Source organism: Rhinatrema bivittatum, unplaced genomic scaffold, assembly GCF_901001135.1.
Source record: "Rhinatrema bivittatum unplaced genomic scaffold, aRhiBiv1.1, whole genome shotgun sequence".
Lineage (NCBI taxonomy): Eukaryota > Metazoa > Chordata > Amphibia > Gymnophiona > Rhinatrematidae > Rhinatrema > Rhinatrema bivittatum.
This window is the reverse complement of record NW_021820488.1, coordinates 221,511-238,648: the sequence shown is the minus strand read 5'-3', so window position 1 is coordinate 238,648 and position 17,138 is coordinate 221,511. Positions and strand designations below refer to the sequence as shown.

Genomic DNA, 17,138 nt, shown 5'->3' with positions numbered 1-17,138 from the left:
TCCCTCCCAATCCGCTCCAATAAAGGGTTTTTTATTCCAGGGGCCCCAATTTTCAGGTTAGTGCACGCTAACTCCCCGTTAGTGTGCACTAACTCTGCCACGTTAGTACACACTAACGGGGAGTTAGCGCGCACTAACCTGAAAATGAATTTTTTCCGAAATTTTGGTTCTCCAGAACCATTCAGAATTAGGCAATTTTGTTGAAATTGCCTAATTCAGTAAAAACGATTGCACATCCCTATTAAAAATGCCCTCCCCCCCACCAAATTGAGACTAAATCTAGCTACCAAGATTCACAAGGCTCCTAGATTTAGCAATGGAAAAAAAAGCAGCAGTCGTAGGGGAGGAAAATATGTGCAGGCTTTTGATTTTAAATCTCTTGTGCAGTCTGCAGGTAAAGCAGATGCAAAGTATGCAGGTACTTTTGAACTTGTAGGACCTTAACAGAGCTCATTTTCAGAGAAACCAGCTGAGTAGTTTCTATTAATATCGCACAACTTGGACAAAAAGGCAAAACTCATTTGTGCTTTTTTTTTTTTTATTATTTAACTCCAATGCATTTTCACTACTAGCAAGTGGAATCATACAGCCATTATACATTTAAGTTCGGCATGGCTTCAGTACAGTAAAAGCCGCGCTATCCAGCACTAAACTAACTGAAAAGCTTGACTAACGGATGGGCAGGCAGGTTCACCATACCTGCTTGCCCGTAGTAATGTCAGAGTCAGGCTCACTTCATGAGTAGGCCGGCTGGGGGGAATGGGGGAGGGCCTTCCTCGGAGAAGGGGGGAGGGTGTTTACTAGAATTTTCCAGTCAGTTAGAGGAGTGGTTATTTATTTTAAACTGTGCAGTGGCGAGAGCTGATTGGTTCCTAGGGCGCTAGGATTAGTGGGAAAGGGGAGGAGTTCAACGATTCGGGATCAGTTGTGGCAGGCAAGCGCTCTTGTTGCCATTACTGTGCTGGTGCCTCATCCCACCCACCTGCCCTTACTTCTTTTGCGGTATTTCTGTTGGGGTTGTTGTGTTGTCTCAGCTGGGTTGGGCGGGTTGCCCGAGCCTGTTGGGGGGGGGGGGGTCCAGTCTTGTGCTGACTGGGTTGCTTGACCTGACGGCGGTCAGGTCTGGATCTTTGGCGGGCACAACCGGGTGCCATTGTCCTGCGTGCGGCTCCTTGCTGGGAGGTGGACGGGGGTCGTGGGAATGACTTGTGCAATGTGGATAATTTGCCAGGTCGGGTTATCTGGTCATGTTCATCTTGCTGGTTGGTGGTGGATGTTCACTGGGTGTGTCGTTGTTTACCTTGTGTTTGGCTCGGGCATCTATTTGTTATGTGAATAAAGCTGCTGCCTGTTTGATCCCAATTCTGTGTCAGTGCAGTTATTATTATAAGTGTGATTGTAAAAGGGCGGATGCGGGGGGGAGGAAGTGTTTGTCCTGGCTTCTGATATTACTACTTCCAGAAACAGAGCTGGTTTGTTATTTTGTTACTGCTGCCAGGATAGGTTTAAACAGAATGCTGCCCAACTTCAGAAACACAAAAATTAACACAGTAGAACGTTCAGACATTACTTCATCTGTCTGTTCCAAGAAATTGGTCAAATTAAAACTTGCAAAAGGATCGGACACCAATCCAGCAAAAGAATTTTCTTCACATTAGGAAGAAAATGTATTTTAGAAAAAGGAAGGGAGTCTTCAGATAAACCCCTTATCTCTTTCATCTATCTTTTAGCAAACTCATTGGGACCAATTAAAGAAGACTGGAAAATTCAATAAACGAAGATTTAACAAAGCCATTTCCAAAAATGTCCAGCTTTCTGTTGACTACAGCGCTATCCTTCTTTTATTATGTTCTATGTTCTATGTAAACCGCTATATTTTTTAGCGATAGTTACTGTTCTTTGTAAACCGGGGTGATATGTATACTATACAGGAACCTCCGGTATATAAATCATTTAAATAAATAAATAAATAAATCCTTGACAACAGTGGTATGGAACTTCTGAAACAAAATTGCATGTGATTCTGACATCTTGATTAGCAATAATTTGATCTCATGACCTCAATATTAGAAGAAATAGTTCTGAACTTGCTATGTACAGATCTGTCCAGGTTCACAATGGCTTGCCAAACATCTTCCAGACTGAAGCCGGCAGTCTCTGTAATACGGGGGGGAGGAGGTTAATGGAGATCCTGTGGATGTCCCCTTACTACCGGGATATCATGAACAGTGACCTCAAGTCCAGAGGGAGGTGATGAAGATGATACACAGCACCTCAACCAAATATTGTATAACTTTTCTAAATCTAACCTATTCTGAATAAGGAACAATTACATTATACTGAGCAATAATTTTGGTAATAGAGGCATGTACACTTAACAGGAAAACCAAATTAAATGAAAGTCCTACATAAAATTACTAATACCTTTAACCAGCATTTGCAAACAACTTCTGGAAATCTAATACAAGTGTTCCATGCATGGATTTTTCACTTGAATGCATATGAAGAAAAAACATAAAAGAAATTATTCTTTTACATCAAGAGGGATATTGTCAAAATAATTTTCTGCATAACGAAGCATTTGCTGAACTGCATGAAGTATCAAGATGTCATTGTTACAGTCAAGCTCCAGGCTTGTTGAATAATTTCTAATGGGCAGAATGTTAGAAACAGGGATTCCAAGTCGTGCTCCAGCTGCATGTATCTATTTAAAAAAAAAAAAAAAAAGAGGATTTTTAGAAATGCTAATGGAGATTTTCAATTTTCCTAAAATATTTTGATACAAAATATATCAAGTGGTAACTAAATATGGGACAAAATCTTTTCTTACAGGTATGTGGCAATTTCAGCAACCTGCTACCTACAAGTAGATAGAAATGCATTCTGTTCACTTCTTATACACACAATTTTCCAAAAATGATTCTCTCGCTTAGGGAAAAGTATTTAAAAAATAGCTGCTAGCTAATGCACAAAATGATTCAAATACAGGGTGAATTAGTGGCCTTCAGTAGCTGCACCTAAGTTCATATTTTCCCATTATTCTCTCTCTCTCTCATATATATATATATTCTTTTGTGATGGAGTAGCCCCTGGGCCTTGGGATAAGGCAGGGTCCAGAGAGATAAGAAATAATTTATCAACCCCTTGAAGAAGGAGCCAAGTTAACCAAGAAGAAGGGACATATCCTAGAACCATGAGAGAGAGAGAGGCTGTATTCCCTGGAAGAGGTAAGCAAATTGAGTGGGTGCCTCCTCCCATGATTACAGATGAAGTGGAATATCCAATGAAGTCAGAGTAGGTCCCCTAGGGGACAGAAACTCTAGGGAACCCATTCAGACTGGAATGACAGATAAAGGGGCAAGAGGAAATGGAAGTCCTTCCCACAGTACCAGGACTAAGGGAACAGGAACCTGTTGGAGATACTGTGGAAGAGTCTACGGAGAGAGAGGAGCCAGAAAGAACAATGGTCAGTAACTAAGGTCGGGCAAACCTAGTAACAGAGAATCACTTTTTGCTGTGGGTGGCTGAGGTTGGGCTCTGCTTCCATGTTTTGTCTAGTAATATAACCTGAGGGAAGGTGGAAGTTATGAATTCTCCTAAGAAGCCTCAGCCACAGGAAGATGGTGGCACCCTTGCTAGGCACTGCCAGAGAGAGAAAGAAAAGAAATCCACACACATACACACACACACATTTAAAATAGCTTTAAGACCTGTGGAGTTACTTGTGCTGAGAATGCTGACCATGTTATGATCGTGGACCCTTGGGCCCTGGGGACCCACAGTGAGCACCGCAGCCGGGAGGTGGAACTGGAGAGAGAGACTCTGAAGAAGGCTTCACCACTGGAAGACAGAGGTCCCCCCAGGAGGAGCCCGTAGGGACCCGGACCTCTTGGACTTAGGTGGGACTCTATGCGACCAAGGATCCAGGAGGCAGCCGAAGAGATGGTCGATGAGGAGGGCAGGGCCCAGGAGGGTGGAGAGTCTTCACCCTCGGAAGCCTGCGGCTCCCCCGGGAGGAGCCCGTGAGAGCCCGAACCGCTGGGACTTAGGAGAATGCTCTGGGCCAGCAAGAACCGGATACCTGTGGGGGCGGATGAAGCTGAAGTCAAAGTCCAAGAACGAAGCCGGGTCAGAAGCCAGAAGTCAGAGGTCCGAAGACAAAGCCAGGGGCTTTGGAATCAGAGTCATTGGATGGAGCCGGGTCAGAAGCCAGAAGTCAGAAGTCTGAAACCAAAGCCAGGGACGGAAGCTGAAGATGGAGTCAATGGATGAAGCCGGATCAGAAGCCAGAAGTCAGAAGAGACGATCCAAGATCCAAAGCAGCAACTAGAAACTTGGCGAACTGAGAGAACCTCGTTGCAAAGCACTGATGATGCCCAGAAACAGGGTTTAATTACCCTGATAGCGTCTGACGTCATCTGAGGCAGGGCTTGAGTTTTCCCGCGCAGGCCCCTTTAAGTGGAACTCCTCCCCACGTGCGCACGCCTAGGGGGCGGGGCCAGCCACGGCGGATAGACGGCGTCTCCCCCGAGGAGGGAGAGACGCGACGGAGGCAGTACAGGCCCGAGGAGGCCTCGCAACAGCCCAGGCCGTCCCCGAGGTAGGTGAAGGGACCAGGGCACTGCCTGGGACCGTAACAGACCAAGCTTAAAAATTGTGGAATTATTTGTGCTGAGACTGCACCCTGATTAGCAGCCCAGCCTGAGAAGTGGGCAGTTACCTGAACAATAAACTTGCGAAGAACAACCTTTAAAACTTGCCTTAAAAACGGAAGGGAAGCACTCAGAATCTCAATCTGTGCTCTGGCAGCAGATGGACAGTTGTTTACTGAACTGTAGGTGACAGGACCAACCTTCTTTTGAACACTAATTCTGAGCAATATAATATTTAAATCTCTTATTTTCAAAAGTTGAACTTGGATTCAAGGAGAACTCTCAAAGGAAGCCCAGCCTACGTATATGCCTTCTAGAAGAGACTACAGACACCAGTGGAGTCTGTCGTCACTAATATATATATATGTATATATACACACACACGTGTCTCTAGTTACTGGCAACAATAAAATACCTGTTTTTGAAGAGCTCTGCTCTTGTATACTTTTTTAGTATCTTCAGCAACAATTGGGCAAAGTTCATCTACCTTAGTTAGCAAAAGTAACTGTGGTACATCTGCAAAAAAATAAAAATAAAATAGTGCTGAAATGTTACTGCATAATATTCAAGCAAGTTCTTCTACTATACTTTCCCTATTAACATTATCCAGTCTTAAAAACACTCATAATACAATTAATAATATAACGGAACTGGAACATTCACTCTCAAACAAGTTTCTTTCAGTGATTCAAAACTCCAGTGTATTCTGCTACAAAAGCAAGTAGTCACCTTCAAAGCCACTAAAGTAACATCTAATAGAAGACAAACTTTAAGTAAAGATTTTTACTGCAATAAAGGAAAAGCAGAGTTGCTTACCTGTAACAGGTGTTCTCACAGGACAGCAGGATGTTAGTCCTCACATATGAGTGACATCATCAGGATGGAGCCTGTCACGGAACACTTTTGTCAAAGTTTCTAGAACTTTGACTTGGCACACTGAGCATGCCCAGCATGCCACCAACCCTGTATCCAGCAGAGGTCCCCCTTCAGTCTCGTTTATAGTAAAAGTACAAGCAAAAAATAAAATAAATCGAAGTGAACCCAACTCTGCGGGGTGGCGGGTGGGTTTCGTGAAGACTAACATCCTGCTGTCCTGTGAGAACACCTGTTACAGGTAAGCACTCTGCTTTCTCACAGGACAAGCAGGATGGTAGTCTTCATATATGGGTAAATAACGAGCTGAGGGTGCCCAAGTAATGTGCAAAGAGCACCCAATGACATGCAACAGGCAGAACAACAGGGGTGGTCTTGGGTAGATGGGCATCCTAAATTCCCCAGTGGGTCGCTGAGAGGAGTTGGGTTATTAAGTTGAGAATAAATTGCGCAGAACAGTCTGGCCAAAGATGGAATCTTGCCTGCCAGCCTTGTCCAGACAATAATGAGCTGCAAAGGTGTGCAGAGAACTCCATGTAGCAGCCCTTCAGATGTCAGCAAGAGGGACCGAACGAAGGTATGCTACCGACAATGCCATTGCTCTAATAGAGTGCGCTTTTACGCGTCCCTGGAGCGGAAGGCCTGTTTGTTGGCAGCAGAAGGAAATACAGTCCGCCAGCCAGGAGGACAAGATCTGCTTGCCCACAGGGATTCCCAGTTTGGTTTTATTAAACGAGATAAACAGCTGGGTGGACTTCCTATGGGCTGCAGTGCACTCCAAATAAAAGGATAGCACCCGTTTACAGTCCAAGGAATGCAGAGCTTGCTCACCTGGATGTGAGTGGGGCTTTGGAAAGAAAGTAGGTAGTATAATGGATTGATTTAAATGAAATTCAGACACTACTTTTGGTAAAAATTTTGGATGAGTGCGAAGCACCACACGATCATGGAGAAATGTTGGGTAAGGTGGCTATGTTACCAGCACCTGCAGCTCACTTACCCTGTGAGCTGACGTTATAGCAAGGAGAAAGAGCACTTTCCAAGTCAAATGACGCAGCTCGCAGGAATGTAGAGGCTCAAATGGAGGTTTCATGAGCCGTGCTAACACTACATTGAGGTCCCAAGCAGGAGCCGGAGGGCGCAGTGGGAGCTTTAAGTGCAGAAAACCTCTCATGAAGCATGCTACGAGGGGTTGCGTGGAAATCAAAACATCCCCTATGCCCTTGTGGTAAGCGGCTACGGTGCTGACATGAACTTGGATAGATGAAGTTTGCAGACCAGACTCCGACAGAGACAAGAGGTAGTCAAGGAACTTCATTGTAGGGCAGTTAAAGTGATATATCTCCTTTGACCCGCACACAAGGAAAACCTTTTCCATTTGGAGCGTAAGATTTCCTAGTGGAAGGCTTTTGTGAAGCTACAAGGACATGGGAGACCTCTTCTGAGAGGTTCAGAGATTGTAGAATCAACCTGTCAACATCCAAGCTGTCAAAGACAGGGTCTGGAGGTTCAGGTGACACAGTTGACCTTTGTTCTGGGATATCAGAGATGGATCTGCGCCCAGGCGAATTTGTGGACAGACTGAGAGGTTGCGAAGGAACCACACCTGGCGCGGCCAATAAGGGGCTATGAGGATCATGCAGCCCTTGTCTTGTCATAACTTCATGAGAGTCTTGCTGATGAGTGGACGTGGAGGGTACGCATACAGGAGACCTCTCGACCATGAGAGGGCGAAGGCGTCTCTTGGTGGTGTCCTGTAACTACGATGTAGTGAGCAGAAGTTTTTCACTTTGAGATTGTGAACTGAAGCAAAGAGATCTATGTGTGGATACCCCCCACTGTTGGAATATTTCGTCTGCTACAATGGGGTTCAGGGACCATTCATGGGGATGAAAGGTGCGACTGAGTTTGTCCGCAATCACATTGTCCACGCCTGCCAGGTAGGTTGCTCTCAGTAGCATGGAGTGTGAGAGAGCCCAGGCCCAGATTTGTGTTACTTCCTGACACAGCAGGTAAGAGCCGGTTTCTCCCTGTTTGTTGACGTACCACATCGCTACTTGGTTGTCAGTCTGTATTAGGATTGACTTGTTGGATAGGCAATCTTTGAAGGCTATCAGAGCATATCTGATTGCCTTGAGCTCCAGAAAATTTATTTGATGTTGCGATTCTGCTGCAGACCAGATTCCCTGAGTCTGTAGGTCGTTGATATGGGCTTCCCAACCGAGACTGGACGCATTGGCTGTCAACGTGATCTGTGGTTCTAGAGTTTGAAACAGCAGGCCTCTGGTCAGATTGGACTCCTGAACCCACCAAGCTAGGGAGAGATGAAGCTGTCAGGTGACGAAGCTATCAGGTGACATTGGATGGTGGGTTTGCGACCATTGAGACTTCAATGTCCACTGTGTGACTCTCATGGCCAGGTGAGCCATTGATGTAACATGGATCGAAGCCGCCATGTGACCCAGCAAGGTGAGAAGATGACGAGCTGTGGTTACCTGCCGAGTCTGTACAGCATTTGCAAGGATTGCAAGAGTGTGAACTCGGTCTTTTGGAAGAAAGACCTTTGCTTGAATAGTGCTGAGGTCGGCTCCGATGAAGGAGAGGATCTGGGAAGGGCTCAGATTGGATTTGGGATAATTGACTAGAAATCCCATGACAGTAGCAGTTGCAGGGTCAGATGGAGGGAGTGAGAAACAGCCTCCGCTGATGGGACCCATAGCATCGAATCGTCCAGATAAGGTAGTCGTGGGTGCCGAGGTGCCTTAAATATGCTGCTTCTACTGCCAGGCATTTCGTGAAGACACAGGGTATCGAAGCTAGTCCGAACGGAAGCACACGGTACTGGAAGTGTCAGCTTCCGACTAGGAAACAAAGGTATTTTCTGTGAGACGGGGTTATCGCTATGTGAGTGTATGTGTCTTGCAGGTCTAGAGAGCAAAGCCAATCTCCCTGTTGGAGAAGAGGGAGTAGGGTGCCTAAGGTTAACATCCTGAACTTTTCCTTTCGGAGATGCCTGTTCAATGCCCAAAGATCTAAGATCGGACAAATGCCTCCTGATTTTTTTGGTATTAGAAAATATCGGGAGTAGAAGCCCTTTCCCCTTTGTTGAGTGGGAACTGGCTCTATAGCATTGGTCTGAAGGAGGGAGTTTAATTCCTCCTCCAGAGGTGGAGAATAGTCAGAGAGACTCCACCCCAGTCGAGGTGGAGAGAGTCTGCTGGTATTGAAAGGAAGTTCAGATGGCAACCTTGAGCTATCACTGACAAGACCCTCTGATCTGTGGTGATAGTGTGCCACGTGTTGATGAAGTAGCAAAGGTGGCCGCCTACTGGCAAAGATGGTAGAGGTGGAAGATGAGAATTGCTCTCTAGTGGGGAGTCAAAAACCAGAGGCAGGACCAGGTGCAGAGCTGGCTGTGCTTTTTGGGGCCTGGTTTGATGGGCTTGACCTTTTTGATATGGTCTGGTTGGCTGAGCCCGGGTTGGAGGAGGATAATACTTACGGGCTTTATAGGTGGTCCTCTTTGCCTCTCTTCTGAACAGCCATTTAGAAGCAGAGGAAAAATCTGAGGGTACTGAAGAGAGTTGTCGCAATGTCTTGTGGTGATCTTTGAATTGTGCAACAGTCTCTTGTATCTTATTCCCGAACAAGTTATCCCCTGTACAGGGGAGGTCTGTCAATCTCTCGTGTGCTTCGGGACGCAGATCAGATGACTTCAGCCATGCCCACCTCCTGGCACTGATACCAGTAGCTGAAACTCTGGAGGCCATGTCAAATATATCATAAGCTGCTTTGACCTCAAACTTGCCAGCATCCAGGCCTTTCTTGAGAATAGCAGACATCTGGTCCTGGAACTGCTCTGGGAGGGATTCAGAGAAATCCTGTAGCTGCTTAAAGAGGTTCCTGGAATATTGCGTCATATAAAGTTGGTAGGCCGCAATCCAGAAAATGAGCACGTCCCAAAGCGTCGAAGAACTTCTGGTCCTTCCCAGGAGGCGTGGAGGAATAAGGCCGTGGTCTTCTTGCTTTTTTCTGGGCAGATTCAACCACCACAGAATTGTGAGATAGCTGAGTCTTCTGGAACCCTGGTGCTGACTGCACTATGTAAGTTGCATCAGTCTTCCGGTTCAGGGGAACCGTACCAGGATGCTCCCAGGTGTGCTGAAGAAGCTCAAGGAGGACATCATGGACGAGGATGGATATAACCTCCTTAGGTGCATCAACAAATTGGAGGACTTCTAGCATCTTATGTTTGGAGTCCTCTTCAGTTTGAAGTTTAAAGGGAATGGTTTCCGCCATTTCCTTTATAAAACTGATAAAAGAGAGATCTTCTGGAGGGGATCTTCACCTTTCTTCTGGAGGACTTGGCTCAGATGGAATATCTTCAGTGTCTTGAGATTCTGAAGAATCATCAGTCCAGGGCTGGTATGGTTGATCACTAGCATCAGATGAACCTCCAGATGGTAGAAGACCTACTCCGGCCAGAGCAGTTCGAGGCACCGATGGCATTGAAGGAGGCACACGACAAGGGGCACTGCAGCATCGCATGCAGGGGAGGCACTGATGGGATCGGAGACTCCGGTGGACACCTAGGTGGAACAATTCCCAATGGGCCAGGAATCAGGTCGGGCCTCGATGACTCCTCTTCCTCAGAGGACAGATGAATCGGAGTCGATGGATGGTGACGAACTGGTGTTTTCCCCGGTGCTGGTGAAAGTGCACCGATGAGTTCATCTAGCCTGTCCAGCAATGGAGCGAGCATCATGGGCGAGCATCATGGGCATCGGTTCCAGATCCATGCTTAGAGTCGGTGCAAATGGAGCTGGAAGTCCTTGGAGGGTTTGTACCATCGCCTCTGGAACCATCCAGTTCAATTCCTCACGGAAAGCTGGTGTTTGGACGACCAGTTCCAGAGTTGGAGGCTGAACAGGCGTCACCGGAGGGTCCACAGTAACATGTGGAGTCTCAGCTCCCAACACCATGGAAGGTGGGGAATGCCTCAGTGTCCCAGGCATGGAGGAGGATGGGGGCTCCACCGTGCGGGATTTCTTCCCCGGTGGTTCCGTCGATGCCGATGTCGAGGGTACCCGTGCGCCTGGATCGGAGGGTGGAGTCTTCCGGTGGCGGTGCCGATGTTTTTCCTCGGTGGTCGGTCTTGCTCTTGTCCAGTGCAGAGGACGAAGAGGCAGATGTCTTTGATGCCGACCAGGAGTCATCAGTGTCTGAACGGTGCCAGTGCTTGGAAGGCGACGGTGTCGAAGACATGGAGGCTTTCGACGGCGAGCGCTATTTAGAGGGAAAAAAACACCATCTTTTCCAAATGGGCTCGGCCCTTATGTGTCATTTGGACACACTCAGTACACGCCTCAACATCGTGGACAGGCCCCAAACATAACACACAGACCTGATGTGGGTCAGTGATGGACATTGTCCAAGGACAGTCGAGGCACTTGCAAAAACCCATTGCCATCGTGAAAGAAAACATTGAGGCCGCCGCACGGTCGGTGACCGTCGGGCCTAAAGAGAGAACAGTCGGTAACTGACCAAAAACAACGAGGTAAACCTTACCTTACGAATATGGGCACCAACGGTCGAAAGGGGGACCCCGGATGGGGCAAATTTTGTAAAACTTTTAGAAATTCCATGAGGAAAAAATTCCTGTCAGGAATAAAAGTAAAAACTCCTGAATCCATGTGGCTACTGCTGCGCGGAAAAAAAGAGACTGAAGGGGGACCCCTTCTGGATGCAGGGTTGGTGGCATGCTGGGCATGCTCAGTGTGCCAAGTCAAAATTCTAGAAACTTTGATAAAATTGTTCCATGATAGGCTCCATTCTGATGATGTCACCCATATGTGACGACTAACATCCTGCTTGTCCTGTGAGAAACAATTATTTATGACAATGACAATATCCCTCTTCCATACCACTGAAAATTATTCCTCCCCAAATCCCCTCTCCTTTAGCCTTCAAATACTAACTCGCATTAGAGGTAGGATTCTCTGTGTTTTATTATTTTAAGTTTGGGAGAATTAAACCTACTTTTAACCTAGATCATAGCATTTTAGTAGTGTTCTGCTAAAAAGGTTCCTATTACTCCAGTATGCCTAGTGAAAGTTGACAGAGTGGCACAACATGGTTTTCATGAACTTACACTAAGTAGGTTCATGAAAGCCATCAGAATTCTTGGCAAAATCATGGGCTTCCTCCAATGAGCAAGGTCTGGTTTGACATAAAGGTCTACCATGCCTGACTACAGCTGGTAGCAATCAGTAAAGTATAGATGCATGTGTGTGTGTGTGTGTGTATAATAAATGTCAAGAAAATTGTGAGATGTAAGAGAATACATTAGCCACTATTCCATAAGTAAGAACGTCTGGAATAACTACAAATAGGATGCATGCTTTAACTTCATGATTTTACAGTGTAATGAAAATGTATTAGCCTCTCAACACTATGCCGACTGAAGTATTATATTAGAATTTGTAATTACGACAATACAAAACCTACCAAATTGGTTGATTTTTGCCCGCAGTGTTCTTAGTTTGCCTTCCAACTTGTTTGACAGAATGCTAACCTTGCATGCATCCATAACAAACACAACACAGTGCACCTTGTCCTTGAGAGAGGGTGACTTAAGATAGCATGGATGATCTGACTGAATGGAAGCAGATGGATTAAACTGTAAAGAAACAAAAGCACTTTTGTAGTCTTTAAATGTCATGATTTGAAGAGCCATGACCCATGAAAATGGGCATTTGGAATACTGTCCACCCTACATGTAGGTAAAAGACACATGTAAGGCTTCTATTTGTGCACTTTTACCTACTTTCCTGAGGCAGAGATTTCACATACATGCATACTTTTGAATTTTCAAAAGGCATGTGCATTATTTTTCTCAGAAAAATTACTTGAACAAGCTACTGAGTGCAAAAGTGTGTGGGTAGTTTTTCTGAGATAATTTTCAAAGAGAAAGTATGCATATAGAAACATAGAAATGACGGCAGAAGAAGACCAAATGTCCCATCCAGTCTGCCCAGCAAGCTTTCGCACTCTTTATTTTCTCTCACATACTTATCTGTTTCTCTTGGCTCTTAGTAACCTTTTTTATTCTATTTCCCTTCCACCCCTGCCATTAATGTAGAGAGCAGTGTTGGAACTGCATATAAGTGAAATAGCTTAATTAGTTAGGGATATTAACCACTGCAATAAGCAAGCTACACCCATGCTTATCTGTTTATCCAGACTATGTAATTCAGTCCTTGTTGGTTGTTGCCCGAATATAGATCCACCTTTCTTCATTCCCCCCTGCCATTGAAGCAGAAAGCCATGTTGGCTATGCATTGAAAGTTAAGTATCAGTCTTGCTCCCCTGCCGTTGAAGCAGAGAGCTATACTGGATGTGCGTGAATTGGAGAAATTACTTACCTGATAATTTTGTTTTCCTTAGTGTAGACAGATGGACTCAGGACCAATGGGTATAGTGTACTCCTGATAGGAGACTGATCAGATTTTAATCTGACGTCAGCCCCTAGTACATATACCCCTGCAGGAAGTGCAGCTCTTCAGTATTCTCCTCGAAATTAACTTGAATAACTTCATAACTTGGTTAAACTTTATAACTTTATTAACTTGATTAACTTGAACTGGTTGGAACGTCTACAGCTGGAGACCGCCAGTGTACTCACCTGGAAAGCATCGACACCTGGTAGGGTGGGTGCCCTAGGTGAATGAAAACATGGCTTACCCCTTGAATCATTCAAAATTCCATGCGTAACGGCAGCCAAGGGTGGGATGCTGAGTCCATCTGTCTACACTAAGGAAACGAAATTATCAGGTAAGTAATTTCTCCATTTCCTAGCGTGTAGCAGATGGACTCAGGACCAATGGGATGTATAAAAGCTACTCCCGAATCGGGTGGGAGGTTGCCCGTGACCCATTTAGTACTGCCCTTGCAAATGCCGTGTCCTCCCGAGCCTGAACATCCAGATGGTAGAATCTAGAGAAGATGTGGATGGAGGACCATGTCGCCGCCCTGCAGATCTTGGCGGGTGACAGCATTCTGGTTTCTGCCCAGGATACTGCCTGGGCTCTGGTAGAATGGGCCTTGACCTGTAGAGGCGGAGGCTTGTCTGCTTCTACATAGGCCACCTTGATGACTTCCTTGATCCAGCGGGCTATGGTTGCCCACGAGGCCGCTTCCCCTTGTCTCTTCCCACTGTGGAGGACGAAAAGGTGGTCCATTTTTCTTACTGGTTCCGACATTTCCAGGTATCTTGACAGGAGTCTGTCTATATTGAGGTGGCGTAGACTATGAGCTTCTTCCGAATTCTTCAAGTCATCCGGCGATGGTAGTGAGATGGTTTGGTTAACATGGAAGTGTGATACCACCTTGGGAAGAAACGAAGGGACTGTGCGTAGCTGGATGGATCCCGGGGTGAGCCTGAGAACGGCTCACGGCAGGACAATGCTTGTAGTTCTGAAATGCAGCGGGCTGAGCAAACTACCAGCAGAAAGGCTGTCTTTAAAGTTAACAGACGGAGGGACAGACCTCGGAGGGGTCTGAAGGAGGTTCCTGCTAGGAAATCCAGGACCAGGTTGAGATTCCACAGAGGTACCGGCCACTTTAGTGGTGGGCGAATGTGTTTGACTCCTTTCAGGAAACGTTACACGTCCCGGTGAGAAGCTCTGCTGTCGCCCCCGCTCTTGGGGCCGTAGCATGACAATGCGGTCACCTGTACCTTGATAGAGTTGAGGGACAGCCCCTTCTGTAGCCCGTTCTGTAAGAATTCCAGGATTATGGGAACTTTAGTTGAGCGTGGTTTGATGTCGTGGTCTTCGCACCAGGCTTCAAAAACTCTCCAAATCCTTATGTACGTTAGAGATGTGGAGAACTTGCGTGCTCGGAGCACGCAAGTTCCCCGCAGAAGGGACACCGCTGGGGAATCCAGCTGAGGAAAGAGCAGCCCCTGGACAGACGGGAACGCTGACCGACCGAAGCGTCGTAGGGCGCGACCCGGCAGGGATCGGAGGGGTAACGGCTTCCTCAGAGAGCCCATGAAATATTGTGGGGCAGACCAGCGTTGGAACAGAAATACCTTTAGAAGAACAAGCTGGTGCTGCTGCAGTACTCCCTATAATGACTGTACCATTGGTGGTAAGACCTTCTACTTTTACCTTAGAGACAATATGGGAAACCATTATTGAGATGAGAACCTCTATTTTTCAGCAAGTTTACCCCATAAATGATAAAGTTAAACAAATTGAAGATAAAGTGAATGTGCTGACTCACACTACTCTGGAACTGGAACACCAAAAAGTGACAGACAGACAACAGATAAGTGAAATAAAAACAACTCAGGTAGCAATGATTAAAGAAAAAAACAGCATAGCAAGGAAAATGGAGAATTTGGAGAATCTAAGTAAAAACAGGAATTTAAGATTCATAAATTTCCCACAGGTTCCATTAAGCTCTCCAAGAGATCTCTTTAAATGGTGTCTCTTGGATATATTAAAAATAGATGAGACTGCTGTACCCCCGATTACAAAATTTTTTTATCTATCTAAACCAAGAAGCACAGTGATGCAATCGGAGGGAGGAATACCAACGATATCAGCTGAACCTGTACAAAGTCAATCACTGAATATTTCCAATCTCTTGGAGACTTCGGACACAGATTTGGCAACTCCAGCAACATTAATAGTGTCATTAGCACTGGAACATGACAAAGAATGGCTTTTGCGTTTATGTCTACGTCATAGGAATGAAATATTTCTTGGCTGCAATATTAGAGTTTTTCCAGATGTGTCACGTGAGACACAGAAAAGAAGAAAAGCCTTTCTGCTATTAAGATCTCAGGTTCTGCATATTGGGGGGGGGGGAACTTTTATCTAAAATTCCCGTGCAAATGCATAATAAAATATAGCAATAACACATATATATTTTTTGATCCTCCCCAATTGTCGCAGTTCCTAATAGGGAAAACCATAGCGACACCAGTGAGTTCAAATATAGGTGTAGTATGTCCCTCATAGTTATATAATAAGAATGTTCTTATATTTCTTCTAGGTTGAGTATAACCTCCCCCCCTTATTTGAGGACTTTATATACAGAGATTTGAAGAAAGTTTTTTCTTATTTGTTTGGTTTCTTTGTATTGAAGGAATTGTAATTTCTCTGTATTTCATTTTCAAGATGGAATTCTTGTTATAAATTATAAAATGCATAAAGAGAAAATTAAAAAAAAAACCCTAATATGTACGTTAAGGCACAAGCTTACCATTTGCCAAGTGGATGATAAATTGTAGCACTACACCATAAGCTATTGAGCAAAATGAGATGCTCAAGTTTGAGAGCAAGAGGGGGTGGGGAAGCCAAATGACAGAACTCCCTCCCCCCGAGATGACATAGCAGCTCCACCCCACACTAAGGAAGAAAATTAATGGACAATGGATTTTCAAAAGTTTACATCCATGTCCTCAAGAACTTCTTGTTTCTGAGCTCCATCCTCTCCCACTCGTCCCACCCCTCAGACTGTAGTCTCCTCCTTTTTGCTCAATTTGTTTTGAACGGTTGAAGAAGTAAAACAATAGGTGGTAAAGAAGCACTAAAGCCATATCATTCTGCTTCACTTTCAATGCATATCCAGCATAGCTCTCTACTTCAACGGCAGGGGAGAAAGACTGATACTTCACGCATATCCAGCATAGCTCTCTGCTTCAATGGCAGGGGAGAAAGTCTGATACTTCACTTTCAATGCATATCCAGCATAACTCTCTGCTTCAACGGCAGGGGGAATGAAGAAAGGTGGATCTATATGCAGACAACAACCAACAAGGACTGAGTAGTTTAGTCTGGGTAAACAAATAGGCACGGGTGTAGCTTGCTTATTGCAGCAGTTACTACCCCTAACTAAGCTAGATATTTCACTTAGATGCAGTTCCAACACTGCTCTCTCAAGGACTGAGTAGTTTAGTCTGGGTAAACAAATAGGCACGGGTGTAGCTTGCTTATTGCGGCAGTTACTACCCCTAACTAAGCTAGATATTTCACTTAGATGCAGTTCCAACACTGCTCTCTCATTAATAGTGGGGGAGGAAGGGAAATAGAACCAAAAGGTTACTAAGAGCCAAGAGTAACAGATAAGTATGAGAAAAAAAAAAGTGTGAAACTTGCTGGGCAGACTGGATGGGCCGTTTGGTTTTCTTCTGTCGTCATTTCTATGTTTCTATGACTGTCTACAAAAAATCCTATACTTTCCTAATTTTAAAATATTCTCCCATTTAAAAATATTCCAAAAGCATGTATGTATCTAACTTCAATTTTTTTATTTCATATTACTATTTTTTAGTGATTTTGGACTGCACATATTTGAAATTTTATGATGAAAGAAAGAGTTACAATCAGATAGTTTATTATATGGACCAAAAGGTCCTACCTGATATCTGTCGGGTATATGACCTTCTAAAAGTTTTGGTATGTCATCAATATCTAGTCCTGCTCCTGTTTCTTCCTCCAGCCCCATTGAGTCACACAAAATAATGGGCAGGTGCTTTCCGGCTTTTCCATCTTTAATAGTATATGTTCTGTACTATAAAAGTAAAAGCATTAATCCATA

At 45.1% G+C, this 17,138-nt stretch overlaps 1 protein-coding gene across 2 annotated transcripts in view; it reads right to left on the bottom strand.

Annotated features, from left to right (window-relative positions):
- Positions 1–547: 547 nt before the first annotated feature.
- The window catches only part of IFI44L (interferon induced protein 44 like), a 36,556-nt gene continuing 19,965 nt past the window's right edge, over positions 548–17,138 (bottom strand). For both annotated transcript variants that reach the window (XM_029586099.1, XM_029586100.1), the window contains exons 5-8: positions 16,959–17,111; positions 12,033–12,204; positions 5,068–5,168; positions 548–2,704 (exon numbers count right to left, since the gene is read on the bottom strand). In XM_029586099.1, the coding sequence (XP_029441959.1) occupies positions 2,525–2,704; positions 5,068–5,168; positions 12,033–12,204; positions 16,959–17,111 (606 nt within the window). In that variant the 3' untranslated portion in view covers positions 548–2,524. The remainder of the gene's footprint in view (positions 2,705–5,067; positions 5,169–12,032; positions 12,205–16,958; positions 17,112–17,138) is intronic.